This window comes from Pituophis catenifer, unplaced genomic scaffold (genome assembly GCF_029215685.1).
Source record: "Pituophis catenifer annectens isolate HBS135680 unplaced genomic scaffold, rPitCat1.0.hap2 SCAF_2, whole genome shotgun sequence".
NCBI lineage: Eukaryota > Metazoa > Chordata > Lepidosauria > Squamata > Colubridae > Pituophis > Pituophis catenifer.
The window spans coordinates 68,242,741-68,257,285 of NW_027256882.1; the positions used below are offsets into that span (position 1 = coordinate 68,242,741).

Consider the following 14,545-nt stretch of genomic DNA (forward strand, 5'->3'; position numbering starts at 1 on the left):
TCTGTCAAGATCCTTCTGTATATTAAGCCTATCTTCTGGAGTGGTTGGCTATTCCTGCCAGTTTGATGTTGTCTGCAAATTTGATGAGTTCCCCTTCTGTCCCCTCATCTAAATCATTGAAGAGTATTGGGTCTAAGACAGGGGTGAAATGCTCCTGGTTCGGACCGGATCGCCTGATCCGGTAGCGATGGAGGCGGGTGGTTTGGAGAACCGGTGGCAAAAATCCCTGCCCCCTCCCCCATGCCCAGCTGAGCCGCGCAATCATCAGAGGCTTTTTTTTAATTTTTAAAAGCATTTTTTCTACAACCTTTTTGGCTGAAAAAATGCTTTTAAAAGTAAAAAAAAACCCTGATGATTGCGCGGCTCAGCTGGGATCATCAGAGGCTTTTAAAAGCATTTTTTCTACAACCTCTTCGGCCGAAGAGGTTATAGAAAAAATGTTTTTGAAAGGAAAAAAGCCTCTGCCGATCAGGCAAGTCAGCTGGAATCGTCAGAGGCTTAAAAAAAAAAAGCTTCTGCCCATCAGGCAAGTCGGTGCCTGGAAGCTGTACGCATGTAGATGGGGAGGAACAAGCTTAGACTTAACCCCTCCAAGTCCGAGTGGCTGTGGTTTCCGGCGTCCCGTCATAGTCAGTTGACTCCATCACTGACTATTGGGGGTGAGATCTTGTCCCCCTCAGAGAGGGCTTGCAACTTGGGCGTCCTCCTGGACTCGCAGCTGTCTTTAGAAGACCATCTGATGGCTGTAGCCAGGGGGGCTTTTTATCAGGTTCACTTGATTTACGAGTTGCGTCCCTTTCTGGACCGGGACTCCTTACGCAGTCACTCACGCCCTCGTCACTTCCCGTCTGGACTATGGTAACACTCTCTACATGGGGCTCCCCTTGAAGAGCACCCGGAGGCTCCAACTGGTCCAGAATGCGGCCGCGTGGGTAATTATGTGAGCGACTCGATGCTCCCATGTAACACCGCTTCTGCGCGAGCTGCACTGGCTCCCGGTGGTCTTCCGGGTGCAATTCAAGGTGTTGGTTGCCACCTTTAAAGCGCTCCATGGCTTGGGACCTGGGTATCTACGAGACCGCCTTCTGCCACCGATAGCCTCCCATCGACCGGTACACTCCCACAGTGAGGAGCTCCTCCGGGTGCCGTCGGCTAGGCAATGTCGGCTGACGACCCCCAGGGGGAGAGCATTCTCTGTGGGGGCCCCTACCCTCTGGAATGAGCTGCCCCTGGAGATTCGTAGGCTTCCCGACCTGCATACCTTTCGTCGTGCCCTAAAAACATTATTATTCCAACAAGCAGGGCTGGCCTAAATAATAACAATATTTTACTATTTTAATGGGCTATTTTATTAGAGTTTTCGGCCAATTTATTTAATTGTTTTAAATTGCTTTTAATTTTTATATTGTCATGGTTTTATTTCTGGCTGTATACCGCCCTGAGTCCTTTGGGAGAAGGGCGGTATAGAAATTTAATAAAATAAAATAAAATAAAAAAATAAGTCAGCTGGGATCATCAGAGGCTTAAAAAAAAAAAAAGAAAGAAAGCCTCTACCGATCAGGCAAGTCAGCTGGGATCATCAGAGGCTTTTAAAAGCATTTTTTTACAACCTCTTCAGCCGAAGAGGTTGTAGAAAAAATGGTTTTAAAAGTTTTTTTTTTAAAGTTGGCCACGCCCACTCAATATTACCCCACCACCAAGCCACGCCCACAGAACCGGTAGTAACAAATTTTACATTTCACCACTGGTCTAAGACAAAGCCTTGAGTACTTGGGTCCAAGACAAAGCCCCACTCCATGTAGATGCCATTCCATTAAGGACTATGCATTGAATGTGATTAGTCAGCCAGTTGAGAATCCATCTAATGGTGATTCCCTGTTTTGGTTTTATAGTTTTAAAATATGGTCAGATGAGTAATCCATAAAGCTTCTTCGTGTTCTTCAAAATGATTGATATCAAAAGTATTACAAGTGCCGAAGTATTTGTGCACAGAACAAAGCAGGTCTCTCACTTTCTGCCTCTTCTGCATTGCTAAATTTTAGGGAATGTCAAATTTTTCAACTTTCAATTTCCAAACGTCAGGGGTGCTCAAAGGTTGTGACATGCCTTGGGGATGGTAAAGATATTTTGGTTACTTTAATATAATGTAGATGTGCTTGGTAAGCAACTACATAAATATCGAAACTTTTTAACATTTTGTTTCATTTGCTCATGGCATTTCCCATTTGATTTCTTGGAGCTCAGCTAGATGAAAACTGATAGCAGAAGAGCTTTAAAAACTGCCTTGGTGAGGCAACCCTATTTTTAACAAGGATAGCTCCCCACACCGTCTCAATCCTACCTCATCCAAGCTCGCTTTCCTTACAGCCCATATGAGTGAGTGTGCAACTTTGGGTGCCTTCGTTTCTTCTTATGGGGAGGGAGAGACCTGTCCTGCCCCAGATCATACAAAGAGACATTTTCCCCTTGAAAAGATGTAGAAGTACGTCAAGTGGATTGAAACTGAAGCCTGCCTGATTTACAAGTGACATCATGAAAAAACAGTCCAGAGCTAGAACACAGCAGCTGCAGTTTTCAGTTACCATCACCTCCAAAATGCTGTGTCTTGGAGAGAGGGTGGGTGGGAGAAATTGGCTTTCAAGCGATAATCTGACGGGATCTCATGAAACATCATTTAAAAATCTTTTCATCTATTCACTTCACTTTCTGAACTGGCTGTCTTTTAGCACAGGCTGTCATTGTAGCTGAGGATTGGAGGTAAAATTTCTTCAGTCTGAAATGTGATAGCATGATTCCTATTCATGTTGCATGAGTATGGCTGATCTAGTGTATCTTGTGCTTTAGCGTTGCAATTATATTACATGCAAAAACACAAATATGTTTGCGCTGGCTTGTACAACAGATACTGACACACCCAACCCACGACCAATAGGTAATAATAGAGCAAGCATGTCCTGTTAATATATAAAGATGGTGTAACTAGTTTAGGTTGTCATTTTGTGGTAGAAATTATGTTCCTCTTTACTGGTAATTTGCATTATACTCCAATTCACTCATTGGTGAAGAATTTCTTTCTCTGTAAATTGTGGCAGAATTTTGAATGTTGAGTTTTTATCCATTCATTCTCTTTCAATATAATTTTATTAGAAGATGCAATATCCCAACATCCTTCAAACACAGTGTGCCCTGGAAGCAGTGGTGGGTTGCTCCCGGTTCGGCCCGGTTCGGCCGAGCCAGTAGTGGTGACGCTATTACGTCACAGAATTGGTTCTCTTTCTTTGGGAGCTGGGTCCTCCCACCCGCCCCCGCGTTATTCCGACCTTATACTTCTTCTTTTTTCACCCAGCTGAGAAGTGCGGCAGAGCGGATTGCTGTACCTCAGCTGGGCAGATTCGCAATGCACTTGCGCAAAGCGCAAGTTTGGCAAAGCGCGCGACCGAAGAGGTGATCGCGCGCGAAGCCCACGCACAAAGAGAACTGGTAGTAAAGCCGGTTAGAACCCACCCCTGCCTGGAAGGGAAGGAAAAATATTAGTATAGGTATTAAACAATATATCTTCATCAGAAGGGTTTTTCGCCAGACAGATCAGTTCCCTCTAAATGACTCCCTTTGAGGTTACAAGCATTGTTTGTTTGATTGGAGCATATTTATAACAACAAACAAAGCTATATTGTGAGACATTGGCTTAGCGGCAGCTGTTGTGTGAAGTAACACAATTCATCAGAATTTCAAATTCATATCCATCAAAATTTTCCTTCCTTCCTTCCTTCCTTCCTTCCTTCCTTCCTTCCTTTCCTTCCTTCCTTCTTCTTTCTTTCTTTCTTTCTTTCTCTTTTCTTTCTCTTTTCTTTCTTTCTTTCTTTTCTTTCTTTCTTTCTCTCTCTCTCTCTCCCTCCCTTTTTTAAAAAAGTGGGGGGTTGGGTTTAAGAAATTACCATTTCTGTTTCAAGGTTTCAAACTATATTCAAATTATATTACTACAATCTTTGTGGATATTTTAGACAAGGTAAAGCCATCCTTACAAATTATGGTTATTTAGCCAAGGTAGATTCTGAATTAGAGAGCCAGTGAGGTATAGTGATTAAGGCACCAGACTAGAAACCAGGAGACTGTGAGTTATAGTCCCATCTTGGGCAAATAGTTGATTTGAGATTCTGTGTTGTTCAGTGGATACATATGGCCTGGCCTAAAATAATAGACATGAACTTTCTAAATAGGATGTCAGTCTCTGCTCAGCACTAGCTCTGGAAAAAGACTTCAGGGATTGCGTGTCAACTGCAGATGGTGCCTTTTCCCTTGACCCAAAAAAAATCATCCTGCACCATTTTTCTTCTAGTGCTCTCTCACACTTTCCATTCACACATTAAGCCAGTTCTCAACTTGCAACCATTCATTTAGCGACCATTTTGAAGTTACAACGGCACTGAAAAAAGTGACTTTCAACCAGTCCTTGCCCTTATGACCATTGCAGCATCCCCGTGATCAAAATTCAGGTGTTTGGTAACCAGCATGTATTGACCTTCCCAGCTAGCTTCCAACAAGCAAAATCAATGGGGGAAAGACAGATTTGCTCAATTTACATAATTACTTAGCGATTGCAGTGATTCGTTTAACAATTGTGGTAAAAAAAAATTGGTTGTAAAATCATGTGAGGCAACCACCTTTTTTAGCAATGGAAATTCTGGTCCCATTGTGGATGTAAATCAAGGACTACTTGCAACAGGTGCGCTTAATCTCAGTGCAGCCACTTCCATGCACTCATTCTCTTCCCCAAGGGCAAGTATGCTAAGCCTTTGAAGGAATCTCCAAGCAGCTCCCAAAGGAATCCTAACCTTTGGGGTAACTGTACAGTAGAGATAAAATAATTACAGGGCCATCTATAAAATTGTTTTATTTTTCTAGAAACAATTTCCGATTACTACTAACTGTGGTTGCTTGATACTTGAGACAAAAAAAAAAACCCCAGTAACTCAGCAATGAGTTATTTTAGCTTTCATTCATTACAGCTTCCTTCTTTGGCATGAACTGCATGCTTTTTCTACATAATAATGTACAACTGAAAGAATGCAATTCTGTTTGTGAGAATGGTCTCCAATAGATATGCATGGGGCGAAGAAGGAACATGGCTACAGTTTTTAGCATTGTCTGTGTCATGAGTGATAAATCATAAAGAAGTTGCCCATTCTGTTAGCGTCCTACAGGTAGTCCTCAACTTATGACAACTGAGCCCAAAATTTATTTTGCTAAGTGAGACATTTATTAAGTGAGTTTTGCCCCATTTTACCACCTTTCTTGCCACAGTTGTTAAGTGAATCACTGCATTTCTTAAATTAGTCACACGGCTGTTAAGTGAATCTGGCTTCCCCATTGACTTTGCTTGTGATAAGGTCGCAAAAGGGGATCACATGACCCCAGGATACTGCAACCATCATAAATATGAGTCAATTGTCAAGCATCTCAATGTAAATCACATGACCATGGGGGCTGCTGCAATGGTCATAAGTGTGAAGTCACTTTTTTCAGTGCCGTTGTAACTTCAAACGGTCACTAAATGAACTGTTGTAAGCCAAGGACTACCTGTATCTCCATCTCATCTCACTTGAAAAGAAAAATCCAAATGACATTTTGAATCATTCTATCTTTCATCAATATACCATGCAGGAAACTTTCTTTTCTTTTATCTAATATTTGTTCCCTGCTTTGGAGACAGAAAGTTCTCAGAGCAAGGTTATTTAAAAAAAAAAAAAAGTTTTTAAAAAACGTAATTCATATTTGTACTGGAAAGGCTTCATCCTCAGAAATTCTGCCTCTAAACCAAGTCTCTTATAGCGCTTTAAAGACCAATGATTTTCACATCAATTCTTAGTGGGATTTCCTGCAAAACACCAATACTGTATTCTATAAATAGCTTCCATGGGGGGAGGAGAGGACTTGGGGGCAACCTTCCCAACTCCACCACATCCTGAAAGGTTTAAGTCAAAAGACGGAGTAGCAAACCTTCGAGCGGCCAGCCAAGAATTTCCAGCCCAGATGTGGCACCCTGCTCAAATGCAGCTGGAGAGCACCAGATTGGGGAAGCCTAATGTGAACCTATCGGCGTGGGCGGAGTCTTCTCCTCCCCTGTAACCACCGATTATCTCCGCTTCCCGGATAGGCCAGCAAATCAAACCGATTGCATTGCAAGCGGAGCGGTAATGGTAGCGTTGCCGGAAGGAGGCCGCGGCGGCTGTGCAAATCTCGGCCGCCTCCCTAGCAGGCCTCGGACCGGCTGCTGGCTGTGAGGGTCGCCTCAAAGCGGTTCCCTTTCCACCCCGCCGCCCCTGCCCACCAGCTTTCATCTCTTGCGTGCGTCCTCCCTCCTTCCCCTTCTGGCGCGGCGCTTTCCTTTTCCACTCGCCTCGGCCGCAGGGTTGACAGCGCGAGATCCAGGGAGGCACCGGAGAACATGCCGTTCCAGATGTGGGCAAAGCCACACCTGGCCATTTGTGCGCTGTCTGCCCTCATTTGGTTGAGCTCCAGATGTGTGCCATCCCACCTTTGGGCCGCAGGGGGCGGTAGACTCTGGCGAAAAAAGACAAATGCGCCGGGTAAGTGGGCCAGGGATCGCGAGAGGTGCTTCCTTACTCCCGGGCTTTGTGGAAAGGTCCCTTGAAGAGCAGTAGATACTTCCCTAAACTTGATGGCTACGTTTGGAGTCCTCCTCTTGGCCTTTGCATTCATCTCTGGCCCCATTGCGTTTTTCTAGTATGACGAAATTGCAAGATGAGAATGAACTCTTTTTCTTGCGGTCGTTATTCATATAGTGCTTTTTATGTTTTTTTAGTATCATGAGGAACCAGACTCTGACTCTGTGGTTTCTTCCCCAAATCCCCAAAACTTTAACCTTAGACCGTCTACTGTAGACCTCACCCCATTCCTAAGAGGTCTGTAAGGGGCGTGCATAAGCGCACCAGCTGTCCCTGTCCTAATGTTTTCTTTCATTCGTATCCTTTTCATGTTTTTATAATTATGTTTACACTTGGATCTGTCATAAAATACATGCTTGACTAAATAAATAAAATAAAATAATTAAATTAAATTAAATTTAAATAAATAAACAAACAACTAAACTAAACTAAACTAAACTAAACTAAACCCTAAAAGTAGGAGATAATGGAAAGGGAACAGGTAGTCCTATCGCCTCTACATCATCCTGTTCAATTCCTTGCACTGGTTGCTGTCATTCACTGTAATGGATGATCTGGAGTTGGAGAAACAATCTCATCCTTTCTGACACCCAAGAGATGAATCAGTCTTACAACTCTGATGTTCTTATACTAAATCAGAAGTCTAGTGAAGCATTCCTCTTAAGCTATGCGATTTGATTACTAATGTTACTTAGTTTGATGTATTTTCTGATTTAATCGGCAATCTGGAAGATTTGAAGCAAAATTCTTTCATCAAATATTTCACTGCTTGGGGATGTCTCGCATTAAGTTAGTATCAGTTCACACTGGCAAACTTGCTGGTTTTCCACAACTTTAAAGCGGCTCGGAAAAGAAAGTATTTCCTGCATTCAGAAGGTCTCAGCTGTGTTTGCACATACAAATATATTATTCAGAAAACCGCAATGAAAAATGTGGCAATGGAATGCTATTGGCTATCAGCAACTAGAATGAGAAACCTAAGAAATGGTGCAGTAGGACCTATGTAAATTTCATTTCATTTCATTTCATTTTATTAGATTTATATACAGCCCTACTCCCGAAGGACTCAGGGCGGTGAACAGCCAGAAAGATAAAACACACAAATTACAAAATTTAAAAGACAATATAAAAACCCATTAAATAATTTGGCTCAAAACAATTTAAAACACCCCTAATGTTTTAAAACCAATTTTAAAAGTTACAATTAAAAGGGAAGTTAGGCCAGGCCAGCCTGTTGAAATAAATAGGTCTTGAGGGCATGGCGGAAGGTGCGTAAATCCGGGATTCTCCGTATCTCCGGGGGGAGCTCATTCCAGATAGCAGGTGCCCCCACAGAGAAGGCTCTCTCCCTGGGGGCCACCAGTCGACACTGTTTGGCCGACGGCACCTTGAGGAGTCCCTCTATGTGAGCGTACTGGCCGGTGAGAGGCTACTGGTGGCAGAAGGCGGTCCCGTAAGTACCCTGGTCCTAAGCCATGGAGCGCTCTAAAGGTGGTAACCAAAACCTTGAAGCCCACCTGGAAGACCACCGGGAGCACGTCGCTCCCATAACCACTCGTGCGGCCGCACTCTGAACCAGCTGGAGCCTCCGGGTGCTCCTCAAGGAGAGCCCCATGTGGAGAGCATTACAGTAGTAAATGAGCATCCAGTTATTGAGAAAGATAGTTTTAAGCTGAAGCTGCATTTTATTGGGGGGAAGAGTGGGGGACAGGCTCTTAGAGGTGAATAGATGCAGATTTTCCAGTATATTGCCCTCTAAGTGGGTTAACATAAAGAGAAATTTCCTAACAGTGAGAACAATTCAGCGGAATGGCTTACCTCTAGAATTTGTGGGTGTTTCTTCATTGGAGGTTTTCAAAAAGAGATTGGACAACTGTTTTGTGGAATGTTATAGGTTGGATTAGAAAGCCTCCAAGGTCCTTTCCAACTCTGTTATTCTGTATTCTGAATACAAATTTTAATTATCTCCAGAGAGTATGGGAATTCTGATCCAACAAGCTTTGATTTTCACAGATGCATTCATTTCATTGAAATCCATCTGCCCCACATAAATAGCTTTAGAAATTCAGATTTCTGAATTTGGGTAGGCTGCGTATTTTATGCAATACATGCATTGCTTTTATTAAATAGCAGAGGAATAGGCCAAAGTTTCTTTGAGAAGCTCAGAGGCTCTTGGAAGGAAGCATTCAGTTGCCATTGCATCAATAAGTGGGCAGATGGTGTAGGCCTTTGTTGAAACGTGTATCCATGGGAAATGCTTCAGGAGCTGGCATAGTTTGGAAAAGAAATGGTGGTTTTCAAAAGAAAAAATACCAGGAATTTTAAATATTATGGTAGGATGTTTGTCTTATCCTTTTCTTCCTCTTGTTTATTGTCTGATTGATTGATTGATTGATTGTCCTGGGCTTTATTATATCCATTCCTCAAAAGACTCCTGAATTGGGAAAAACCAATATGAAAGGCGAAGAAACTCGGCAGCGTAGAAAGGAAGGCCGAACCAGGAATGGAGAACGATCCAGGCATAAAGCAAAGAGCAAAAGTAAACACAAAGAAAGCAAACTTGGCAGCCAGGGCACAGAGGATGGCCCTTTGCTCCTGCCTCAGAAGCAGCCTCCCGAGGCAAAAGTGGCCATGGTAAAACTACAGGAGGAATCAACCTTGGCAATTGGTCTCCAGGTGCTCCTGCCTTACCTGCTGGCAGGCATGGGCATGGTCCTGGCGGGAATGGTTTTGGATTATATTCAGGTAAGATGATCAGGAATTTTGGGCATCTGTTTTGCTGCATTTGGTTGCCTAGGAAGAAGTTTGACCATGTGCAGGGTTGGGTTTTTTTTTTCTTTTTTGCATACACATAGCCCAGTGGCAAGTAAACAATAACATCTTATTTGATTTTGAGGCAGCGGTGAAATGCACTTACCTTCGCTGCCGGTTTGGGAATGTGAGCGCATGCACAGAGGGTCAAAAACGGGATGTAATGATGTCCCAGCGGGTGGGCGGAGCCTCCCGCCGCCAGCCCTACCAGTTTGCGCAAGCCAGATAGATCTGGCCGGATTTTACCGCTGTTTTGAGGTCTCCTTGCTTAGAGTTGCATTTGGTTGGATGCTGTGGGTTTGCACCAGGGAGTAAGCCTCCATAGTCAATTCATATTTAAATCTAAGTGATTATACAAGTGCTCAGTTTTTAAGAGTATGTTCTATCTGCATTTGGATATAGGGTTGGTAGACTTTAGTACAGTAACACTGCATGCATTTGGGTGGTGCAAAAACGTTTCCAGTTGCTGCCTTTTATATCCTCCAGATGGGTTGCACTAAATTTTCCATAACAGTTCAGCCAATATATCAATGAGCATTATGAAAGTAGCAGTCCAATGCATTTGAAAGGCTCCAGGTGTGTGTGTAGGGGGGGGGGGGGGTGTTCTGGAACCACTTCCAGCTAAGAAGGTTTATAACATTCAGTCTAATGTCATGTTCAATTACATATGATCCAAATCAAACTTCTATCATTTCTTAGATTTTTTTTTAATGCTGATCCTATGTTTTTCCATATTTTTCTTTGCTAATTCCCATTGATTTCTTTGTTTTTATATGTATTTTTTAAAACCTTATATTGCAAACTGTCTTCTGTGCAATAACTTTAAGATGAAACCGCAAGCTCCTGAAGCAAGCATATTTTTAAAACAAATCATCAGAGAGGTTAATCTTGCTGCAACAAATACCGCTTTAAATATTTAATTGAAGGAACTCGGCATGAATTGAGAGACAAGTAAACTTTATTTAAATATTGTTATTTTATTAACCATACACTGTTATGCTTATTTTTTACTGTTGTACACCACATGGAGCCTCACTGGAATGAAATGTAGATAAACTGTATGAAATAAATAAAAGCAGGCTCTTGTTTTTAAATTCAAACAAGCAATTTGATTAAGTTCGTTCTAATAGGTTACTTTTTCACCACTGAAATCCTTGCTTGCGCTATCTAATTTATTTAACTAGTGAAGTAAGAGGTCATGTTGCCCCTTGTCTTTCTGATAGGATGACATTAAAATGCCTTCTGCCTGTTTTCTCTGGTCCAGAGTTCATATTTCTTGCTTGCATTAATTTCATGTTACTATTTAGCATGAAGGAAAATCAATTGGGTTTCATAAGATTTTTACCTATTTCAGAATGTTTTATATGGAGCTGAGCTAATGTGAGTTTAGTTCCCTCCTGAATACGTGGAGGCTGGTGTGGGATTCTGTGTGCATTTTGTTCTCTTCACACTTGGAGGTACCTGCAATAGATTTTAGTAGTATCCCAAGTTAAAATGATTTAGCCAATTACTGTACCTAGAGGAGGGTTATGTTTGATGTTCCAGAAGTGTATTGATTTTGTTGGCAAAACCAGTTTATTTCCCAATTGGTTTTTCCACTTTATCAAGCTGGTGATATTACCATTTATTTACATAGTACCATCATGGTGCATGGCATTCTATAGAGTATAGGAAGAGAAGACTTAGCCTTAAAGAATGTTCTGCCTAAAGAGCATAGGCATCTAAATAAGTAATCAGATTTCACTTAGAGCAGAGATCAGTAACCTTTATGGGCCTGAATTCACCCTTCTCGTTTTGCTTGAGGGCTGGAGAAGATATGGCAAGTAATGTTATAAAGGTACCGTATAAAAAGTCACCTCATGAGTTGGCCTAAATGTGAAAGTAGAGGAAAGACTGTTCTCAAGATGCTGAGCTATTAATGAAACAAAAAAAGAAAAAAGAAAAACACTGAAAATGCATCATTAAATAATCAATAGGGCTGTGGTCGGTTTCCAAACAAAAGTTTAAGACAGGAGTATGTGGGTTACCCAACAGTTTTAAATTGGAAAATATTCCTTTGTCTTGAATGGATAAATGTCTGAAGCAGCAATTTTCTATGTCATATATTTCTAGTTCAGTCCTAGGTAGAGGCGGTTGTTTCTCTCTCAGAGCGCAAAGAGAAAATATCTGCTATGAAATCTATGTAGGTATCAGGCAGGGCATCTGGCCAGTAAACATTCACCCAGTGGTCCTGACTATACCCTGAATTAAGGGTTTAAGTTAAAAGAAAAAAAACAGGATGAAAATTATCCAATAGGGTGGAATCTAATGATGGCTCCTTAAGAAGAGGGCAGACCACAAACACTTCAAATGCCTGCGGCATCAACCCCTCCCACAGGGCATTAACACCAGAACCCACCCACATGTCACCTCACATGCCAGGAGGGGCGCGAAAAATTGCTTAAAAGAGAATATTGTGATAGACATGTGTATACAGTATGTATGTATGTATGCATGTATGTATTTGATTTTTATCCCACTTTTATTATTCTATAAGTAACTCAAGGGGGTGAAAATACATAATACTCCCTTTTCCTATTCTCCCCACAAAACAACCCTGTGAAATGGGCTGGGCTGAGAGTGACTGGCCCAAAGTCACCTAGCTGGCTTTCATGCCTATGGCTGGATTAGAACTCATAGTCTCCTATTTCTAAGCCAGCACCTTAACCACTATACGAAATTGCTAGTTCCCTCTCTATCGGTATTGGGCACTGTTCAGCGTTGTTAGAGTGAAAATAAAGCTCCTATTCTAGTGTATTAATAAATAATGTTACTATTTCTTTGGTAACAGAGAGCTTTTTATTCAGGATACCTTATTTCATGATAGTGATGATCAGACAGTTGGAAGAAACACAGAGATCATTTAGTCTAAACCCTTCTAAAAGCATTTCAGATGGATGGCTCTCTTGGGATGGTAGTGATGATGGTGATGACACAAAATGAATAGTCATTAACTGCTGCTATCTGAATGCTGATTGCTAAAACATAAAGGCTTTACAGGTAATCCTCATTTACCAACCATTCATTCAGCAACCATTTGAAATTACAATGGTACTGAAAAAGTAATTTTATGACTCATTTATAACCTTTGCAATGTCCCTCAGTCAGGAGATCATCACTGCAGGCAGTATGTGTTGTCCTATGCCAGATCTATGGATTTCCCCCCCCCCTTGCAGAACAGAAAGATTGGAGAGAAAGGGATTGTAAAATAAGTCCAAGCTATTTGCTCTTCTACACATCAAAAGCAATGCAATTAAACCAGCAGCCTGGGGTTGGGAGCCAAACATTTTACGGTACTCTCTTGAAATGTCTTCCTTCCTAGTCTCTCCACTCTGTGGGGCAGGGGGTGGGGAGGCCTAGCCCTTTCCTTTTCCCCCCAGCAGAGAGATTGGAGAGAGATTTCAAGAGAATAAGCTGTTTGATCTTCTACACATTAAAAGCAATGTGATCATTCCACTAGCAGAAAGGATCAGGCATAGCAGAGATTGCCTACAGCAATAGCTTGTTTTGTTTCTCCTCCTCCTCCTCCTTGCAGAGTGGAGAGATTGGAGGAGAAGGGATTTCAAAATAATAAGCCATTAGAGCACACATCCAGATCTTCTAATCCTAGGCTTGCCCGTACAATTGCATTGCTTTTGATGCAATTGAGAAAAATCAGACATATAAAAGCAGGCACTCAAGCATTCCAAAGAGCAGGTGATGGTGGTTAGGAGGCAAACAAAAGCCTAAGATGTGAAACTAAGAACAATAGTCTTGTCTCTTTCCAGCTGAAAAGCACAGATACGGCTGCATGATTTCCCACTTAGTGACCACTTCACTTAGAAGCAGATATGCCAGTTCGAGTCAAGATCGCTAAGCGAGGACTGTCTCGCTGTAGTGATGCTTACATAGTGTTTGGAATATAGTATAGTAAGGAACAATAAATCCATTCACCCAAGATCTGGATGTTCATAAAAGCTGATGCTGCTTCCTTTTTTAACATCCAGCTTTAACAACTGCATATGGCTCAGTCTCTCTGATGAAGAAAAATAGCAGAGAGCAAAGCAACCAGACTGCTTCATGCTTGAACACTACGAAGTTCATTGGCACAGCTACAGTGATCAGGATGTAAATGGTTTAGGTGGTTAATAATAATGAGCCACGGTGGCGCAGTGGTTAGAGTGCAGTACTGCAGGCTATTTCTGCTTACTGCCGGCTGCCTGCAATTTGGCAGATCGAATCTCACGAGGCTCAAGGTTGACTCAGCCTTCCATCCTTCCGAGGTGGGTAAAATGAGGACCCAGATTGTTGGGGGCAATATGCTGACTCTGTAAATCGCTTAGAGAGGGCTGTAAAGCACTGTAAAGCAGTATATAAGTCTAAGTGCTATTGCTAATAAGAGGCATGAGGGATAGAAATTGGGAATTCTAGCTATAATCATGGTATTTTGGGACAATTCCTACAAAATGTCTTCCATTTAAATGTGCAGCTGAAGGCAAGCACTCTATGAGTTCAACCACTAATCAAAAGTAGAAGAGTACCGTCTCTTGTCCCCAAGGAAAGTGATGCAGCCTGGGAAGAGCAGCCCTGCTCCATCCATTGTGTCAGCCCTTCAAGGTAAACTAGACTCAAACACCAAATACTAAAATTGCAGTAACAAAACCTTGCAACTCTGAATATGTCTCCTCTATGTTTAGATTAGAGAACTAGGGAGGGTCGAGTCTAAGATGGTTTCTCCAATTACATTCCTGCTTTGGGCTCTTTTATCTGACCATTGCCTTGATTGCAGCTCTTTCTCTTCTTCAAAGGGTTATTCTAACCCCTCCTTCAAGAAAAGCAATGCAGCATGGGAAACAACGTAACAAGTTTCCATCCATTGTGTCAGCCATTCAATGTGGACCAGACTAAGAAACCAATGGCAGATAGCTCAGGATGTCCCAGGTGCAACAACCAGATACACTTATGAAAAGTCCAAGCCAGCAACTTTATTGTGTTCACAATAAATCACAATAACAACCAAATAAGATTTC

General features: G+C 42.1%; 1 protein-coding gene across 2 annotated transcripts in view; it reads left to right on the top strand.

The window, feature by feature from the left end:
• Nucleotides 1-2,683: 2,683 nt before the first annotated feature.
• SLC41A3 (solute carrier family 41 member 3) overlaps nt 2,684-14,545 on the top strand; it is a 36,653-nt gene continuing 24,791 nt past the window's right edge. Inside the window, exons 1-2 of one of the 2 annotated variants that reach the window (XM_070936897.1) lie at nt 2,684-2,757; nt 9,117-9,431. In XM_070936897.1, the coding sequence (XP_070792998.1) occupies nt 9,141-9,431 (291 nt within the window). In that variant the 5' untranslated portion in view covers nt 2,684-2,757; nt 9,117-9,140. Of the gene's footprint in view, nt 2,758-6,539; nt 6,588-9,116; nt 9,432-14,545 lie in introns of those variants that run through there. The other variant, XM_070936896.1, reaches the window with a different exon arrangement.